Consider the following 14,255-nt stretch of genomic DNA (forward strand, 5'->3'; position numbering starts at 1 on the left):
CCCTGGCCCAGCCTGAGGCCGTTCCCTCCCCCCCGGTCCCTGTTCCCTGGCAGCAGAGCCCGACCCCCCCGGCTGCCCCCTCCTGTCAGGGACTTGTGCAGAGCCACAAGGTCCCCCCTGAGCCTCCTTTGCTCCAGCCTGAGCCCCTTTCCCGGGGCTGGGGCTCATCCCCCCGGCAAAGCAGCACCTCCAATCCATCTCCTGTGATTGCAATTTCTGCCTGGCTGCATCTCAGGGATGGGAGAAAGTTAATTAGACATCTTAGCACCTGGGAAATAAAAGCCTTGATGACCTTCATTGACTCGATTGGAAAATAATTTAGGGTTGTTTAGCTTCCCTTCTGCTCCAAGCAGACCATCAATTAGCAGCCATCAGTAAAACGTTCAGGATTTGCCTTTTACCACAATTTAATCTGATTAAAGGGTGCTGTTTGGTCACCCCTGCTCCTGCCTTGTCCCCCATGAGCTCAGTATTGATGGCTTTGTCCTCAACTTCTGCTGCTTAAATGGGCAAAACATATTTTATCCTATAATTAAATGAAATGCTCTGCTGGGTGAACATTATCTTAAGTTTTATAGTATTATAGTGCCTTCTATCACCTTAATATATCAGCATGGCTGTGTCACTGCAGTGAGCTATTGCTGCGTTATTAGTGCCATACATCATTACAGCAAGGTGCTTCCAGGAGGGATTGCCTCCACGATGAAGCCATCAAGCAGGAAAAAAATCCATCAGCAGCCTCAATATAATTACAGGATAAAGGGATGATGATGGAATGTCATCATGATTTGACCTGGAAGTGAATGAAAGAAAGAATGGAAAGCTGAAGGGAAAATGAGAGAAAAATCCCCCCAAATTTTTCCTCACTGAGGGATGAGTGAGTAAAGCCAAGATCTCATCTGCATTCAGAGGCACCACCCTGAGCTGCATCCAGGCTGAGCTTAAACCCACGGGCAGCCACAGGAGAGAGCAGGAATTGGGGATGGGACACAAACTGGCCTGCCCTGAAGGGCACAAATCACCCCCCTGCAGATACAACATTCCCCCCTCTCCCAGCTGGGCTGCTCCTCCACAGGCTGAGGGATGGTGTGGGATTGCATTTAGGAACAGGGAGGGCTTCCAGGGAAATCCCACCAGCCCTGGCATGGCAGGAAATGGGAGCCACGATCCCGCTGTCCTCGTGATGTGACAGTGGCAGCAGGGAGCCCCTGCCTGCCCCTCCCTCCTTCCTGCCAAGGCTGGCAGGGAAAACATTTCTTCAGTGTGAAATAAGGAATGTCTGGGATGCCAAAATGTCTGGGATGGGCCCCAGGATCAAGGAGGGAAGGGGGGACACGTTGATTGAGCACAAGGGTGTGCTTCGGGATGTAACTCCCCAGGAGCCCAACAACTCCTTGTGGGGTTTCATATACACACAAATAAATAAAAACTAGATATATATATACAAACCAGAGCTTGCATTACTTCTAATTCCATTCCCAGCCATCAATTACAACCTGCAGCCCATTAATTAAACAGTTGTAGGGGAAGTCCAATTTCCTTCATGGTGTCACAAAGGCCATTTCCAAGCTTCTGCACTCGCTGATAGCAGCTTAAAACCAGCATTTTCCAGGAGTTTCACTAATTGGATGTATCATGAAACAAAGGAACTGCCAAGAACTGGCTCTCAGCTAAAGAGGGAAGGGACAATGTGCAGAGGGAAGCCCAGGAAGGATGAAATGGGCAAGCTCCAGGCAGCCAGCAAAAGTTGACTTCAGAACTTCAGGCAGGGAAAGAAAACATCATTAAGTTTAATCCCAATAACACAGAGGGAAAAATAAATAACCCATTCTCAGCCATTCATCCCAAAGCCCAGGGTCAGCACCAATGTCAGCCCAGCCCAGTTTCTCCCACAATAATGCACTCAGAGGTTCGAGTTCCCAGCCACAGAGTGCAAAAGGCAGTTTGTGCCATTTAAGAGAAAAATGGGGTTGTTTGAGCAAGAGCGGGTTCTGTTTAGCAGGGACTCCATCAGCCCCAGGGGCTGAGCTTTGCTTAAGGCAAGGATAACCCAAAGTGGGATTTTCTCCACCCCACAGCTGGTTCCCAGCTCCGTGAGTTCCCAGTCCAGGCTCAGATGAACTCTGGGATCACTTAGTCCAGGGTGACTGTGCAGTGAGAACAGGATTTTTATGCTTTTCCATCCCTTGAACTGTACATTTTTTTTCAGCTGAAAATGAACCTCCTTGAGCCTGCTGGGCCCCAGATGCTCCAAAACATTAGGAGAGGCAAAAGGAGTGCCGGAAAACAATTCCCAGCCAAGCGAAATGGCTCATTACCTCAGCACTAATTGTTTTCTTTACCCCATTGGTCTGGGTTTATTCTTCTGGGTGGAAGAGAAAGAATCCCACAATGGGTTGGGTTGGAAGGGATCTTGAAGATCATCTTATTGCAACCTTCCACTGTCCCAGGTGCTCAGAGCCCCATCCAAGCTGGCCTTGGGAAAGAAATGCTCAGATCATGTCCATGATTATTGTTATCTGCCTTTGTCTGGAAGGTTTTATTTTAAATGACAAATTTCAATTTTTTTTTGTTTGTTTCAAATTGCAAAAATTTCAACTTTTCAACACTTCCAAATTACAAAGATTTCCAATTTTTTTTTTTTTTTTCCCCAAGGCTTTTCCTTGCAGCTCTGGCAGGATTGTGGCAATCCAGAAAACACTGAAGGAGCTGCTGGGAGAACTCCCTGTGATATCCGAGGTGTGTTTAACGCCGGAGAGGGAAGGGCACAGCCAAGCTGCAGGGCCCCACCCTGTCCCCTGTGGTGCCATGTGGCTGTGGCAGTGCCACCCTCACCTGTGGGCCCCAGCCATGGCAGGGGTACAGTATTGCTGTGTGGTTCTCCTGCGGGCCCTGGTCCAGGCACACGTCCTTGGCCTTGTTGTTCCGGAGCTGGGAGGGAAAAAGGGCAGAGTTATGGCCCAAAAAGGGGCAGAGTTATGGCACCAAAAGGGGCAGAGTTATGGCACAAAAAGGGCAGAGTTATGGCACAAAAAAGGGCAGAGATATAGCCCAAAAAAGGGCAGAGTTATGGCCCAAAAAGGGCAGAGTTATGGCCCAAAAATGGGCAGAGTTATGGCACAAGAAGGGGCAGAGTTATGGCACAAGAAGGGGCAGAGTTATGGCCCAAAACGGGCAGAGTTATGGCCAAAAAGGGGCAGAATTAAGGCACAAAAATGGGCAGAGTTATGGCACAAGAAGGGGCAGAGTTATGGCTCAAAAAGGGGCAGAGTTATGGCACCAAAAGGGGCAGAGTTATGGCCCAAAAAGGGCAGAGTTATGGCATAAAAGGGGCAGAGTTATGGCACAAAAGGGGCAGAGTTAAGGCATAAGAGGGGCAGAGTTATGGCCCAAAAAGGGGCAGAGTTATGGCACACAAAGGGCAGAGTTATGGCACACAAAGGGGCAGAGTTATGGCACACAAAGGGGCAGAGTTATGGCACACAAAGGGGCAGAGTTATGGCACAAAAGGGGCAGAGTTAAGGCATAAGAGGGGCAGAGTTATGGCCCAAAAAGGGGCAGAGTTATGGCACACAAAGGGCAGAGTTATGGCACACAAAGGGCAGAGTTATGGCACAAGAAGGGGCAGAGTTATGGCACACAAAGGGGCAGAGTTATGGCACACAAAGGGCAGAGTTAAGGCCCTCTCTTATCAGAGATACGCAGGAAAATGCTGCACAGCCCTCTCTATCCTCTCCACCCCTCACTGCTGTATCACCAGGAATAACCAGGCAGAGAAAGGTTTAGAGCTCTGTCAGTTTTCTTTAAATCCAGGTTAATGATGACTGGTTTTGGATAATAGCCCCCATTCCGAGGGGCAGTGCCCCTGCACACAGCTGGCTTTGTGTTTGGTCACGGGTGGTGGTGACAAACCCAGGTTTGGGCTGCAAGGAACCTGAAATCGATGCAGAACCCCTCAGATCTTAGTGAAATCTCAAAGTGCTCAACGAGGAAGGGAAAAAAGCCCAGCTGGAACAAGGATCCCCTTGGAATCATCACATCCTTGTTCCAGCTGGGCTTTTATCCAACCCAAACCTTTCTGAAATTTCTTTTTTCGATGAAAATAGAATTTTTGGGGAGGTTTTAGCTTGAAGACATTCAGTAACTTTGATAACAAATCTTTCCTAAAATGAATAACCCATCTGGGGTGCCCAGGCTTCAAGAAGCCTCCTCCTGGTGCCACTCCTCCATCAATTCCATTGCAGCAGAGTATTTGTTATTAGCTCCCATAAATGACTCTTTCTATATTCCCAGAATGGTTTCAAAGCCAGCAGAGATTGAATTGAGTCCCCTTATTTTATCTTGTCCTTAAGCTGTTGTGACAAGGCAATGAATCCTCCAGAGACCTTGTCAGGCATTAGGCTGAGTTGAAGTCAGAAGGTTTTAGAAGATGCCTGAGTATTAAAAATACAAATACAGCTCCTTAATCCACGGAGTCAACGGGAAATGGGGATAATTTCTGTCACTTTACTAAATGATGGATTAAAATATTTTACTTTATACAGTCTCCAGGATCAACAATAAATCCCCAAACTGGTTTTTAGAAGAAACTGGGAGCAGATGGGATAATTACAAATTGGGATAATTACACACAGAAAGTCGGTTTTGATTCACACTCCTCTCCTTTGGGGCTGTTTCTCTCCAGGGACTGCAAACATTGCCAGGCTGAGCTCAGGGACTGAATTACCTCTCCATAAGCAATGGTGTTGTTGTATCTCCTCATTTCTGGATAAACATGGTCCAGGTACCACTGGAAGTTTTTACACTTCAGGCTCTTCCTCAAGGCTTTTCTCTCGGAAACATCCCCAATGTCAATGCCTGGGTTCTGGAAAACAGCAACAGGATGTCACTGAACGGTCACACTTCCAAAAAAAAGGGTAAAAATGAGAGTATTTCCCTGAGCTTTGAGATGCTTTCCAAACTCAGCCAGTGGCTGAGTAATTGCAGGGACTCTGGGATGAGTGTCCAGGGCTGAAATCATCAGGAGGAAGCTGTGGGTTCCAGAGCCACGGCAAGAAGGGGACACCAACTTCTCTGCAATGGCCACAGGCTGGTGCTGGACAGGCTTCAGTCCTGGGGGATGATTTACAAAAGAGGAGCCAAACGGAGAAGAAAAGGTTTGGAAGAAATGTGGGAAGCGCAGTGAAACTCTGGGGAGTCTTCTCCCCGATTCCCCTGGGTTTGGATCCATCTGAGATGTTTAAATAAAGTGTTTTTAAAAGATTTCTCCTCCTGTTTGGGTTCTGAGGCACAGGACTTCCAGGAGAGTTTAGCAGCAAATGGAGATCAGGATTTCAAAGATGGAAATGCAAACCCTGGCTGGGCACTGAGCACCAAAACCCTTCCCTGAGCCCACCGTGACCCCACTGAGTCACAACCCAGAGGAAGGGAGGGGTAAAAGGTGTAAAATAAATGGGAAAAGAATGAAGAAAAGAGAGAAAGGTTTAAGATTCAAATACAGCAGAGGCAGACGGCTGAGAAGAAAGGATAAAAATTGCATGAGAAGAGAAGTTGAGGCTGAACCTCCGAGAAACCTCTTGGCAATTTGGGCAGTTCCAGGGAGGAATGGTCTCCCTGGAGACACGGCAGAGCCCCTCTGCTCCTGCAGAGGTGAAGCAGACAAAGCTGTCCTGGGGAATAACCCTGCGGGAGCTGCGGGCAGGGCTGGAGAGCTGCCCCCCTTTATCCCAGCGTGGAGCCTGCGGAGCTGAGGCAGCGGGGCAGCCACAGCAGCCCCAGCAGCCCCTTCTCCTCTTGCACTCTGCTGTGGCTCCTGCTCTTGTCTTTCCCAGCGATCATTAAACACAGCTGGGGAAGCAATTTTCCATTACAACGCTTGTAATGATCTCCTAATGAATTATTCACTCTGCTTTAGGAGAGGCACCGTTTCAATGTGCCACTGGTCGCTGGGAGGTAAAAATAAAGATGATTCGGTGGAGACAGGCTGGGATGGAGTGGGCGAGGTGGGGCCCAGCCTAGGCAGGCAGCACCTGGAACAGTCAGGGCAGGGCTTTGCCTTGCCATCCCAAAATAATCCAGTGCACATCCATAAAATACCCCCCATCCAACCAGGCTTCCCTCAAATTAAATCTTGATTTGATGGGGAAAGGACCTGTATAAAAATCTCAAATGGGTTTTGGGGAACCCAGACCTATTGGGAAGATCTGCATAAAATCCCGAGTTAATTTTGGGTCACCCAGGCCTGTTCCCAGCCCCAGAGCTGATCCATGTGGCCCTGCCTTTCCCCAGCTGTACAGGATGGATTTTAATCCTTTCTGCAAGGCTCCAAAGCTGTTCCTGAGCAGGAGCATGGTGCCTCGCCTCTGAAAAGGAACCAGCCCAAGGATCAGGATTTCTGATGCCTGCCCATGAGCATTTGGATCTTGAAGCCTCTTTTTAAGAGACACCCAAATTCCCTCAGTCCTGGAGGCAGCTCCTCCTCTCCCGGCCCCTGGAGCGGTGCCTGTCCCAGGCAGAGCCCTCCTGCAGCTCCCTGGGAGAACAGCTTTTCCTTCCATCCCTCTTCCTCTCTTTCCTGGCATTTTCGTACCTCCTGGCCCTGGATCTCCCCACCCCAGGACCACGAACCTGCAGCTCCTGGCCCTTCCCAGGCTGCTCCCAGTGCAGTACAAAGCTGTGACTCCACGGCTCCAAACGCCAGCAGCTGTCCCCAGACGGAGCCTTTGCTCAGAAAGCTGCAGCAGCAGCTCAGGTTTTTGTGTTTCCCTGGTTTTCCAGAGGCCTGGAGCAGACACCAGCTGGGAATGCTCCCGCAGCTGCACCAGGACTCAGCAGCTCGTTGGGCCTTTGCCAAGCAGGAAGATTTTGTGTTCATTTTTAGCACCAAGGGGTGGCTGGAAATAATTCAGCTCACAGTGGGGCTGGACACTTGTGGCACCAGTTTGACCTCTCAGTGAAACTGGGCAGCCCCCAGTGCTCGTTCACCTGCTCATCCCACCCATAACCCCGGAGCGTCGCTGCCTCCCCATCCCCGGCTCCCTGCTCCTCCCCTGGCAGTGCCGGGGGCAGGAATGGGGCATTGATCCTGCCAGGACTGCTCCAGGCAGCGTTTGGAGCCAGGAGATGCTCTTGGCTTCCAGGATTAAAGACCCAGGGAGGGCAGAGTCCAAGGAGCAGCTTTGGACCTGCAGAAATTCCTCCTGGAGCCTGTGGAGCTTTCCCAGAAGTGTAGGGAGGGATCCCTGTCCCTGGACATGCTCACCTGGAGCTGCTGGTGGCACCTCATGGGTTTCCAGACTCACCAAGCTGTGACGTGGCAGGATTTACACCAAAATTATTGTGTCAGATCCAAGAAAACCTGACCATTTCTGGGCAGAAACAAAAGGATCCAGCAAAGCTCTTTAAGGAGAAGATTTAAAAGGAAGGGGATCCCCTTCTGTGAGCCACCAATGTCCAATCCTTTACCTTTCAACTTCCCAGCACTGGGAAAACAAACAGCCCCAGCCCTGGGCCACACATCCGTGGGGAGCTCTGGGCAGGATCGGTGTCCATGAGCTGGGAACCCGAGCTGGGCTGGATGTGACACGGAATAAACCTGAGGCTCTAACGCTGCTGACAGCAATAATCTCCCAGGCAGACTCCATCTGCAGAGCAGTGTCAGGACATCCCCTCACACTGGGCAAACACTCAGTGGGGAGACAAACACCACAAGGCAGGTTTAATTCCTAGAACCACACAAAAAAGGCTGGGGGAACAGCAGGGATCCCCCCAAAGCCTGCAGGGTTTGGAGCCTCTCCCCCAGAGCCGAGGGAGCTCTGCTGGGGCTGAGCCCCGGGGGCTTCAGGCTGTGCTTAGGGACACTAAACGTTCCATAATTCAGGGTTTAAGCACACAGTGACCACGAGGCCGGGCTGTACCTCCAGGGGCAGGTTCCAGGCGATGTAGACGTGCCACTTGTAGTCGTCCATCCAGACCTCGGCCACGCGCAGCGCGTTGCGCTTGGTGTAGAAGCCGATATTGTTGTTGTAGGGCTTCTTCTTGCGCTCGATGTGGGCCACCCTGGAGCAGGGCAGCACCTCCATGCTGCCCCCACACAGCCACACCTGCACCACAGCCACAGCTCCCTCAGCACGGGCACGACCCCCGTGGGCAGCAAGGGAAAGACGGGAGTTCGGAGGATTCCACACCATCCCGGCGAGCACAGCGTCACATCTCAAACGCCAGCGCGACCCCACGGCCACGTGGGGCCTCTGCCCAGCACCGAGAGAGTCTGGGGAGGTTTGAGATGATCTCTGTGCCGCTTTCAAGCAACTCTTGGATTAACCTGTGCCCAGAGCAAAACCTGTGCTCAAAGCTTTAGAGGGATCAGGTCTATCCCTCAGCTGGTGTAGGACCTGCGTTTCCTCTCAAATACAAAGCACTAGTGACTGGAATAGTTCAAACAGTTCCAAGATCCCCTCCTGCAGAAGGGATGAGTCAGTGAAACATATGGCAGGGACAGATTTCTCCCACTTGAAACCATTTGTTCACTATTGTTCTTTCACGTGCTGCTTCAAACTCCCTTAAATCCTGGTTTACAAGTTAATACAATCTTGTAAGATGTTCTTTTCATCTCACACCCAGGGGATTTGCAGGAACACTTGCCATACCTGGATTCTTCCCCACCTGTTTGTCAGCAGCAAGAAGTTATTTACCTTCCAGCCAGGACTGCAGCCCCCGGGCAATCATTCCAAACCCCGACTCCAAGCAGGCCTAATAATCCCAGTTTTTCCTATTTTGCAGGCTGCTCTGCATTATCATTTGGCACAGTTATTGTAACACCCAGCGTGACTGGGATCCCTTCCAGGCTCACCACCTTTCCTCCCATCTGCAGTCCCTGATCTTCATGGACCCTGCTCAGTTCCCTCTTCCAGCAGCACCAGGAGCCTCCTGCCTGGAGCAGCGCCCGGCGTCACCTCCCGGGGCTGGCTTTAGCCACACGTGCCCAGGTGACCGCAGAGACAGGACAGCGAGGGGACACCTTCCCCTGCTCCTCGTGCTGTTCCCACCTGGATTGCTGCAGAAGAGGAGCCCCCCCCCAAAACCTGAGCCTGTTGTGTCAGCCGGTGCATAAACATGCAGAAAAAAAATCCCATTTTGCTCCTGCTCTGTGGTTTGACCTTTCAGGACACGTTAAAGACAATTTCATGCCCCAGCGGGGATTCAGAGCTGGTCTCTGGGAGAGGGACCTGCCTGCCCCTCCCTGTCCCTCCCCTCCCTCCTCCCGCCCCAAGTCAACAAGGGCCACTCAAGTTTTGCAACAGGCAAAGTGAACCAGAGCTGAACTAGGCAACCCCAAAGGACAAAAAAAATATTTTTAAAGGAACATTCCGTAGGCAGAAACTTCCCGTGGTTCTTTAATTTCTGCTCAGTTCTTTAATTTCTCAACACCTTGGTGAAAGAGGGGAATGAGCTCTGCCCTTGGGTGCTCCCAGAGCTGCTGGGTTCAAACACTACACTGAATAAACCCTCCACTCCAGAGTGACCCCCAGCATCTCACAGTTTTGTACTTTTGGGGATTTGTTAGGCTTTGTCTTGATTTAAAATTAGAATAATTACTTTAAAACTATTAAAACCATAATTAACATGCTTTTCTAGCAGCCTGCCCCAAGTCACCCCATTGTCCTGCTGTGCTTCAGTTAAACAATTCATGGCAGCTTCCTTAAATTTCAGGAATATCTGTACAAACCACCTGGAAATTCGCACACTGGAATAACCTGTGGGGGCAGAGAGCTGGGCACTGAGCAAAGGGCATTGCCTGGGTACACATCCACAGCCTGGCCCAGAGGGAGCCATACAAACTTAACTCAGGAATTATCCAAGGGAAGAGCACACATCACCTCCTAAACGGAGCCTGAGCTGGCATTAGGAACTAAAAAATCCCTGTTTTGAGAAGGTATTTAGAAATATTTCTGCTGGGAACAACAGAGCAGAGAGAGCCATGGCCCAGGGATGGCCGCACAAGTCCCACAGGATCACTGTCCCAGGAAGGAGTTGCTTCTTCCCACGTGGCCCCACAAGGAATTTCTGCCCCTCCTGCACCCAAACTGCAGGGGAAGAGGTGCACAGGGAGCTGCAACCCAAGTGAACCCCCCAAGGCTCTGGAGCTGTGCCTGCCCCACAAGCTCAGTGTGAGGCCCCAGGCCTGCACTGACCATGGCTCAAGGGCACAGAATTCCTGCAGAATTCCACAGCCAGAAGAGCCCAGTGGATACCAATCCTCCCAGCAGGAGGGGAGGCACCTGCCCCAATGTCCCAGCCCTGACTTCACCCCTGTGGCACCCAGCCCTGAGGGCAGGAGGCTCTTTGGGAACCTTGGAGCAGCCATTGATCCCAGGAAAGCCCTTTGACACACAGAGTACCTTCCTACTGAAGAATCCTATTACATTGTTCATGGAATCCAGAATGCCAGGATGGGTTGGGGTGGAAGGACCTCAAAGCCCACCCAGTGCCACCCCAGCCATGGGCAGGGACACCTCCCACTGTCCCAGGCTGCTCCCAGCCCCAATGTCCAGCCTGGCCCTGGGCACTGCCAGGGATCCAGGGGCAGCCCCAGCTGCTCTGGGCACCCTGTGCCAGGGCCTGCCCACCCTCCCAGGGAATAATTCCTTCCCAGTATCCCATCCATCCCTGCCCTCTGGCACTGGGAAGCCATTCCCTGTGTCCTGTGCCTCCAGCCCTTGTCCCCAGTCCCTCTCACACAAAGCCATGTTCGGAGGCTCGGGGTACAGTAGCTCTGCAGGTTACATTTGATGAGCAAGTCTCCAGGTTTCCCTGTTTTCTGACATTCCCATTCCCACACAATGATTAAATTGCCACTCCTTCACCCGTGAAGTGATACAGAACTAAAACCAGACCCATTGCCCTCAGAAAAGGAGGGTGACTCAATAACATCTCCATCGATCCACACACAGGAGGAATCAAAGCTGTGGAAAACACTGGGATTTATAAACAACCAGATAATGGCAAACTCTAGTGAAGGAACCCCAGAGGAACAAACAGAAACCGAAGCCATCACCCAGAGACCTTTGATGTGTTTTGCAGAAAGCTGCTGGGGGATAACTTGTAATTCTTTTCCAAGGAAAATGTGACTGTCCTCAGCATGGAAAAGCAGTGCCTTGTCTCGAGGAGTGAGATGCCCCAGCACAGCTGACACTGCACTGCTAAATCTGCTTTCCAGGAGCTTCGGCATGTGAGGGAAGGAGGCTCACGGGGACCTTCTTGGTTTCTACCTGAAAGGAGTCTCAAGACAGGTGGGGGTTGGTCTCTTCTCCCAGGTGACAAAGGACAGGTGAAGGAAGGGCTTCAGCTTGTGCCAGGGGAGGCTTCGGGTGGATATTGGGAAAATTTCTTCCCTGAGAGGGTTGTCAGTCATTGGAAGAGGCTGCCCAGGGCAGTGCCCTGAAGTCAGTGTCCTTGGAAGTGTTCAAGAACCACGTGCATGTGGCACTTGGGGACAGGCTTAGCGGTGGCCTTGGCAGTGCTGGGGAATGGTTGGACTCAGAGGCCTTCTCCAACGTCCTGATTCCCTGTGGGAGGCACACTTTGGTTATGACAAGCTCTCCTTGTGACAGGATGTGCTCCAGGGATGGCGCGAGCCAGCTTTGCTTCCCAACCACCCTTTGGAAGCACGGAGCTGCTGCGGGTGTGTGAGAGCGTTTGTGCAATGGGAGGAACCTCAGGGCCTGCCCAGGGCCAGCCCGGGCTGGGACAGGGCTCAGCGGTGATGCCGAGGGGCAGCAGAGCCCCAGGGGAAGCCCAGGTACCTCCCTGGGCACGGGGAGCTCCCACCGGCACCAGCATCTCCTCTGCCAGCACACTCCAGGCCTCAGCTGCAAAGGGAAAGCTGCTTTCCCAGTGCTCTGAGAGAGCTGGGGGTGCTCACCTGGAGAGGAGAAGGCTCCAGGGAGAGCTCAGAGCCCCTTGCAGGGCCTAAAGGGGCTCCAGGAGAGCTGGAGAGGGACTGGGGACAAGGGCTGGAGGGACAGGACACAGGGAATGGCTTCCCAGTGCCAGAGGGCAGGGCTGGATGGGATCTTGGGAAGGAATTGTTCCCTGGGAGGGTGGGCAGGCCCTGGCACAGGGTGCCCAGAGAACAGAGTGGACAGTGACCACCCTGGGTGCTGGCCGTGGTGTGACACCCACGATGAGCACCCACAATGAAACCCTGCCTTTACTCGCCCGTGGCTTGGCCGAATTTTAACTATTCAGACTGAAATCTATCGTGGACCAGCTGGAGCTCTGCAGTTGATGCAAAGCAAGGGAAACTTTGCATCTCCCAATGCATTGTGACAGAAGGAAATGGGGGAAAGCCTTCCGTAACTTTGATTCCACCCACTCCTGGCTTTTCGGCCGATAACTTCATTTCTCAGGTGATTAGCAAGCCCCTGCCTTAATTAGACATAGATTTCCCATTTACCAGCTTTGCCTTATCTTTGCTCCCCTTCCTCCTTTGACAAGTGCCTTCCAAAGCTGAGGGGGAAACACAATTACTGGGGCAGCTGAAATAATTCCCAATGTGCCAGGACAAAGGGCTAAATAATCCAACTGAGAAACAGCAGAGAAGGCAACAAAAGAATCATTTCTCCTGTCAAGTTCTGAGCGACTTTACCTCTCCAAGTTACTGCTTTTGTGGGAACAAACAACACGCACAGCCACATTGCCAGCACTCCCATCCTTCCTGCTCCCCCTGGCTGTGCCCCATCCCACGTCCCCACAGCACACCAGGGCAGGAGGTCCCCAGGGCCAGGCTCATGCTGTCAGCAATGGGATGAAGAAGTTGCTCCCCAGACCTCTGTGCTCCCTGCAGAACCTTTATTTCCATGGTTTCCCTGGCACGAGGCTTGTGGAATGGAGCAGTGGGACACCCCCATCCCAGCCAGCTCAATCCCAGTTTGGGGAGATAAACACGTCCCCTCAGCAGCTGGTGGCCCTTTACGGGTGCCAATCCCATCCCACAGCCCTCAGCCTGCAGGCTGGCTGGTATTTGGTATTTCTCATGGGTGCATTTCCATAGAGATGGGAGCTGGACCCTGAGTCATCACTGGGTGCTCCTCCAGGCTCAGCAAAGGTCACATCCAGCCCCACATCCAGAGCCGGGGGATGGAGAAGGAACAAAAACCCTCTGGCACATCCCTGGCAGAGGCAGCAGCCCTGGGTGGGCCCATCAGAACATCCTGCTGCAAATCCCTGCACAGCTCTATCCTGAACAGCTGAGGAATTGTCCTGGAGAGCTGCAGGGAGAAGTGAAGGAGACTCCACATCCTGCAGCTGGAACAGGAAAAGGAATTTCACTGCTGTACCTGTAGATTTCTTTCCTCTTTCCTGAGGCCACAGAAAACCTTTAGGGAGGCTCAGAAGCAGCCAGATCAGGCCCAGGATCCATCCAGATGTGCCATCTCCCTAAAGTGGGATTTCTGAATGGACCTGCCCATCCCAGCCCACATCCATTCCAGCAGAGAATGGAACTGGGAGGAGAGGGTTAGAACACGTTTTAAAACCTTAATTCTTCTCTTCCTTGGCTCTCCTTTTCTCCTGTTTTATCGTCATGGATGATACCACTTTGGACAGGTTCCCATCTGTTTTGTGCCAGACCAATAACAGAAATGTCCCAATTGTCCAGTGTCCAAATGTCCAATCTTTCCTAAATTAATTCCTTTTGTAATGGCATCTAAAAATGCCAAAGGAGAGTGGAATCAGATGTACTCCACTGCCCCTAGCCTGCAGCAAAAATGGGTAATAACCACTTTTCATCCTCAAGCAACATAAAGACTTTAAATTTGACACATTGAGAGGGCAGAATACAGCCAGATCTCCATGTGTTGTTGGGGTTTTAAGAGGTCTAGTTTTTTTTTTTCTGTTAAAGGAATTTTCCCCCATTCTGTTACTAAGATACAAATCTCAGGGTTCTTAAGAGAAAACAAAAGACCTGGCTACTATTTTGTTTCACCTGGGTGTGAGGTCAGTTCGCTCTCGGTGTTTGGAGAGAGAAGCTGCAGAGAAAGGAGCTGCTGGTTCTTTTTGGCTGTTTTTCTTTCTGCGGAGAAAGATCCCAGGACCCCCGGCCCATCTTCCCTGCCCTGCTGGAGGCCGGGCTGTGGCCGCCCTGCCCCACTGCTGCTTCGAGCTTTTGCTACGCTGTAGCCGTGCTTGCCCTGCCTGCCTGCACCTCCGGGGGGTTCCCCATCTGGATACATCTCGTCTGCCACCAGGGCGTT

At 51.7% G+C, this 14,255-nt stretch overlaps 1 protein-coding gene across 1 annotated transcript in view; it reads right to left on the bottom strand.

Moving 5' to 3' along the window:
- Positions 1–14,255, bottom strand: part of WBSCR17 (Williams-Beuren syndrome chromosome region 17) — a 212,522-nt gene that overhangs the window by 7,346 nt on the left and 190,921 nt on the right. The window contains exons 7-9 of the mRNA XM_017735290.1: positions 7,917–8,102; positions 4,727–4,864; positions 2,836–2,931 (exon numbers count right to left, since the gene is read on the bottom strand). Of these exons, the coding sequence (XP_017590779.1) occupies positions 2,836–2,931; positions 4,727–4,864; positions 7,917–8,102 (420 nt within the window). The remainder of the gene's footprint in view (positions 1–2,835; positions 2,932–4,726; positions 4,865–7,916; positions 8,103–14,255) is intronic.

This window comes from Corvus brachyrhynchos, unplaced genomic scaffold (genome assembly GCF_000691975.1).
Source record: "Corvus brachyrhynchos isolate BGI_N302 unplaced genomic scaffold, ASM69197v1 scaffold15, whole genome shotgun sequence".
Classification (NCBI taxonomy): Eukaryota; Metazoa; Chordata; class Aves; order Passeriformes; family Corvidae; genus Corvus; species Corvus brachyrhynchos.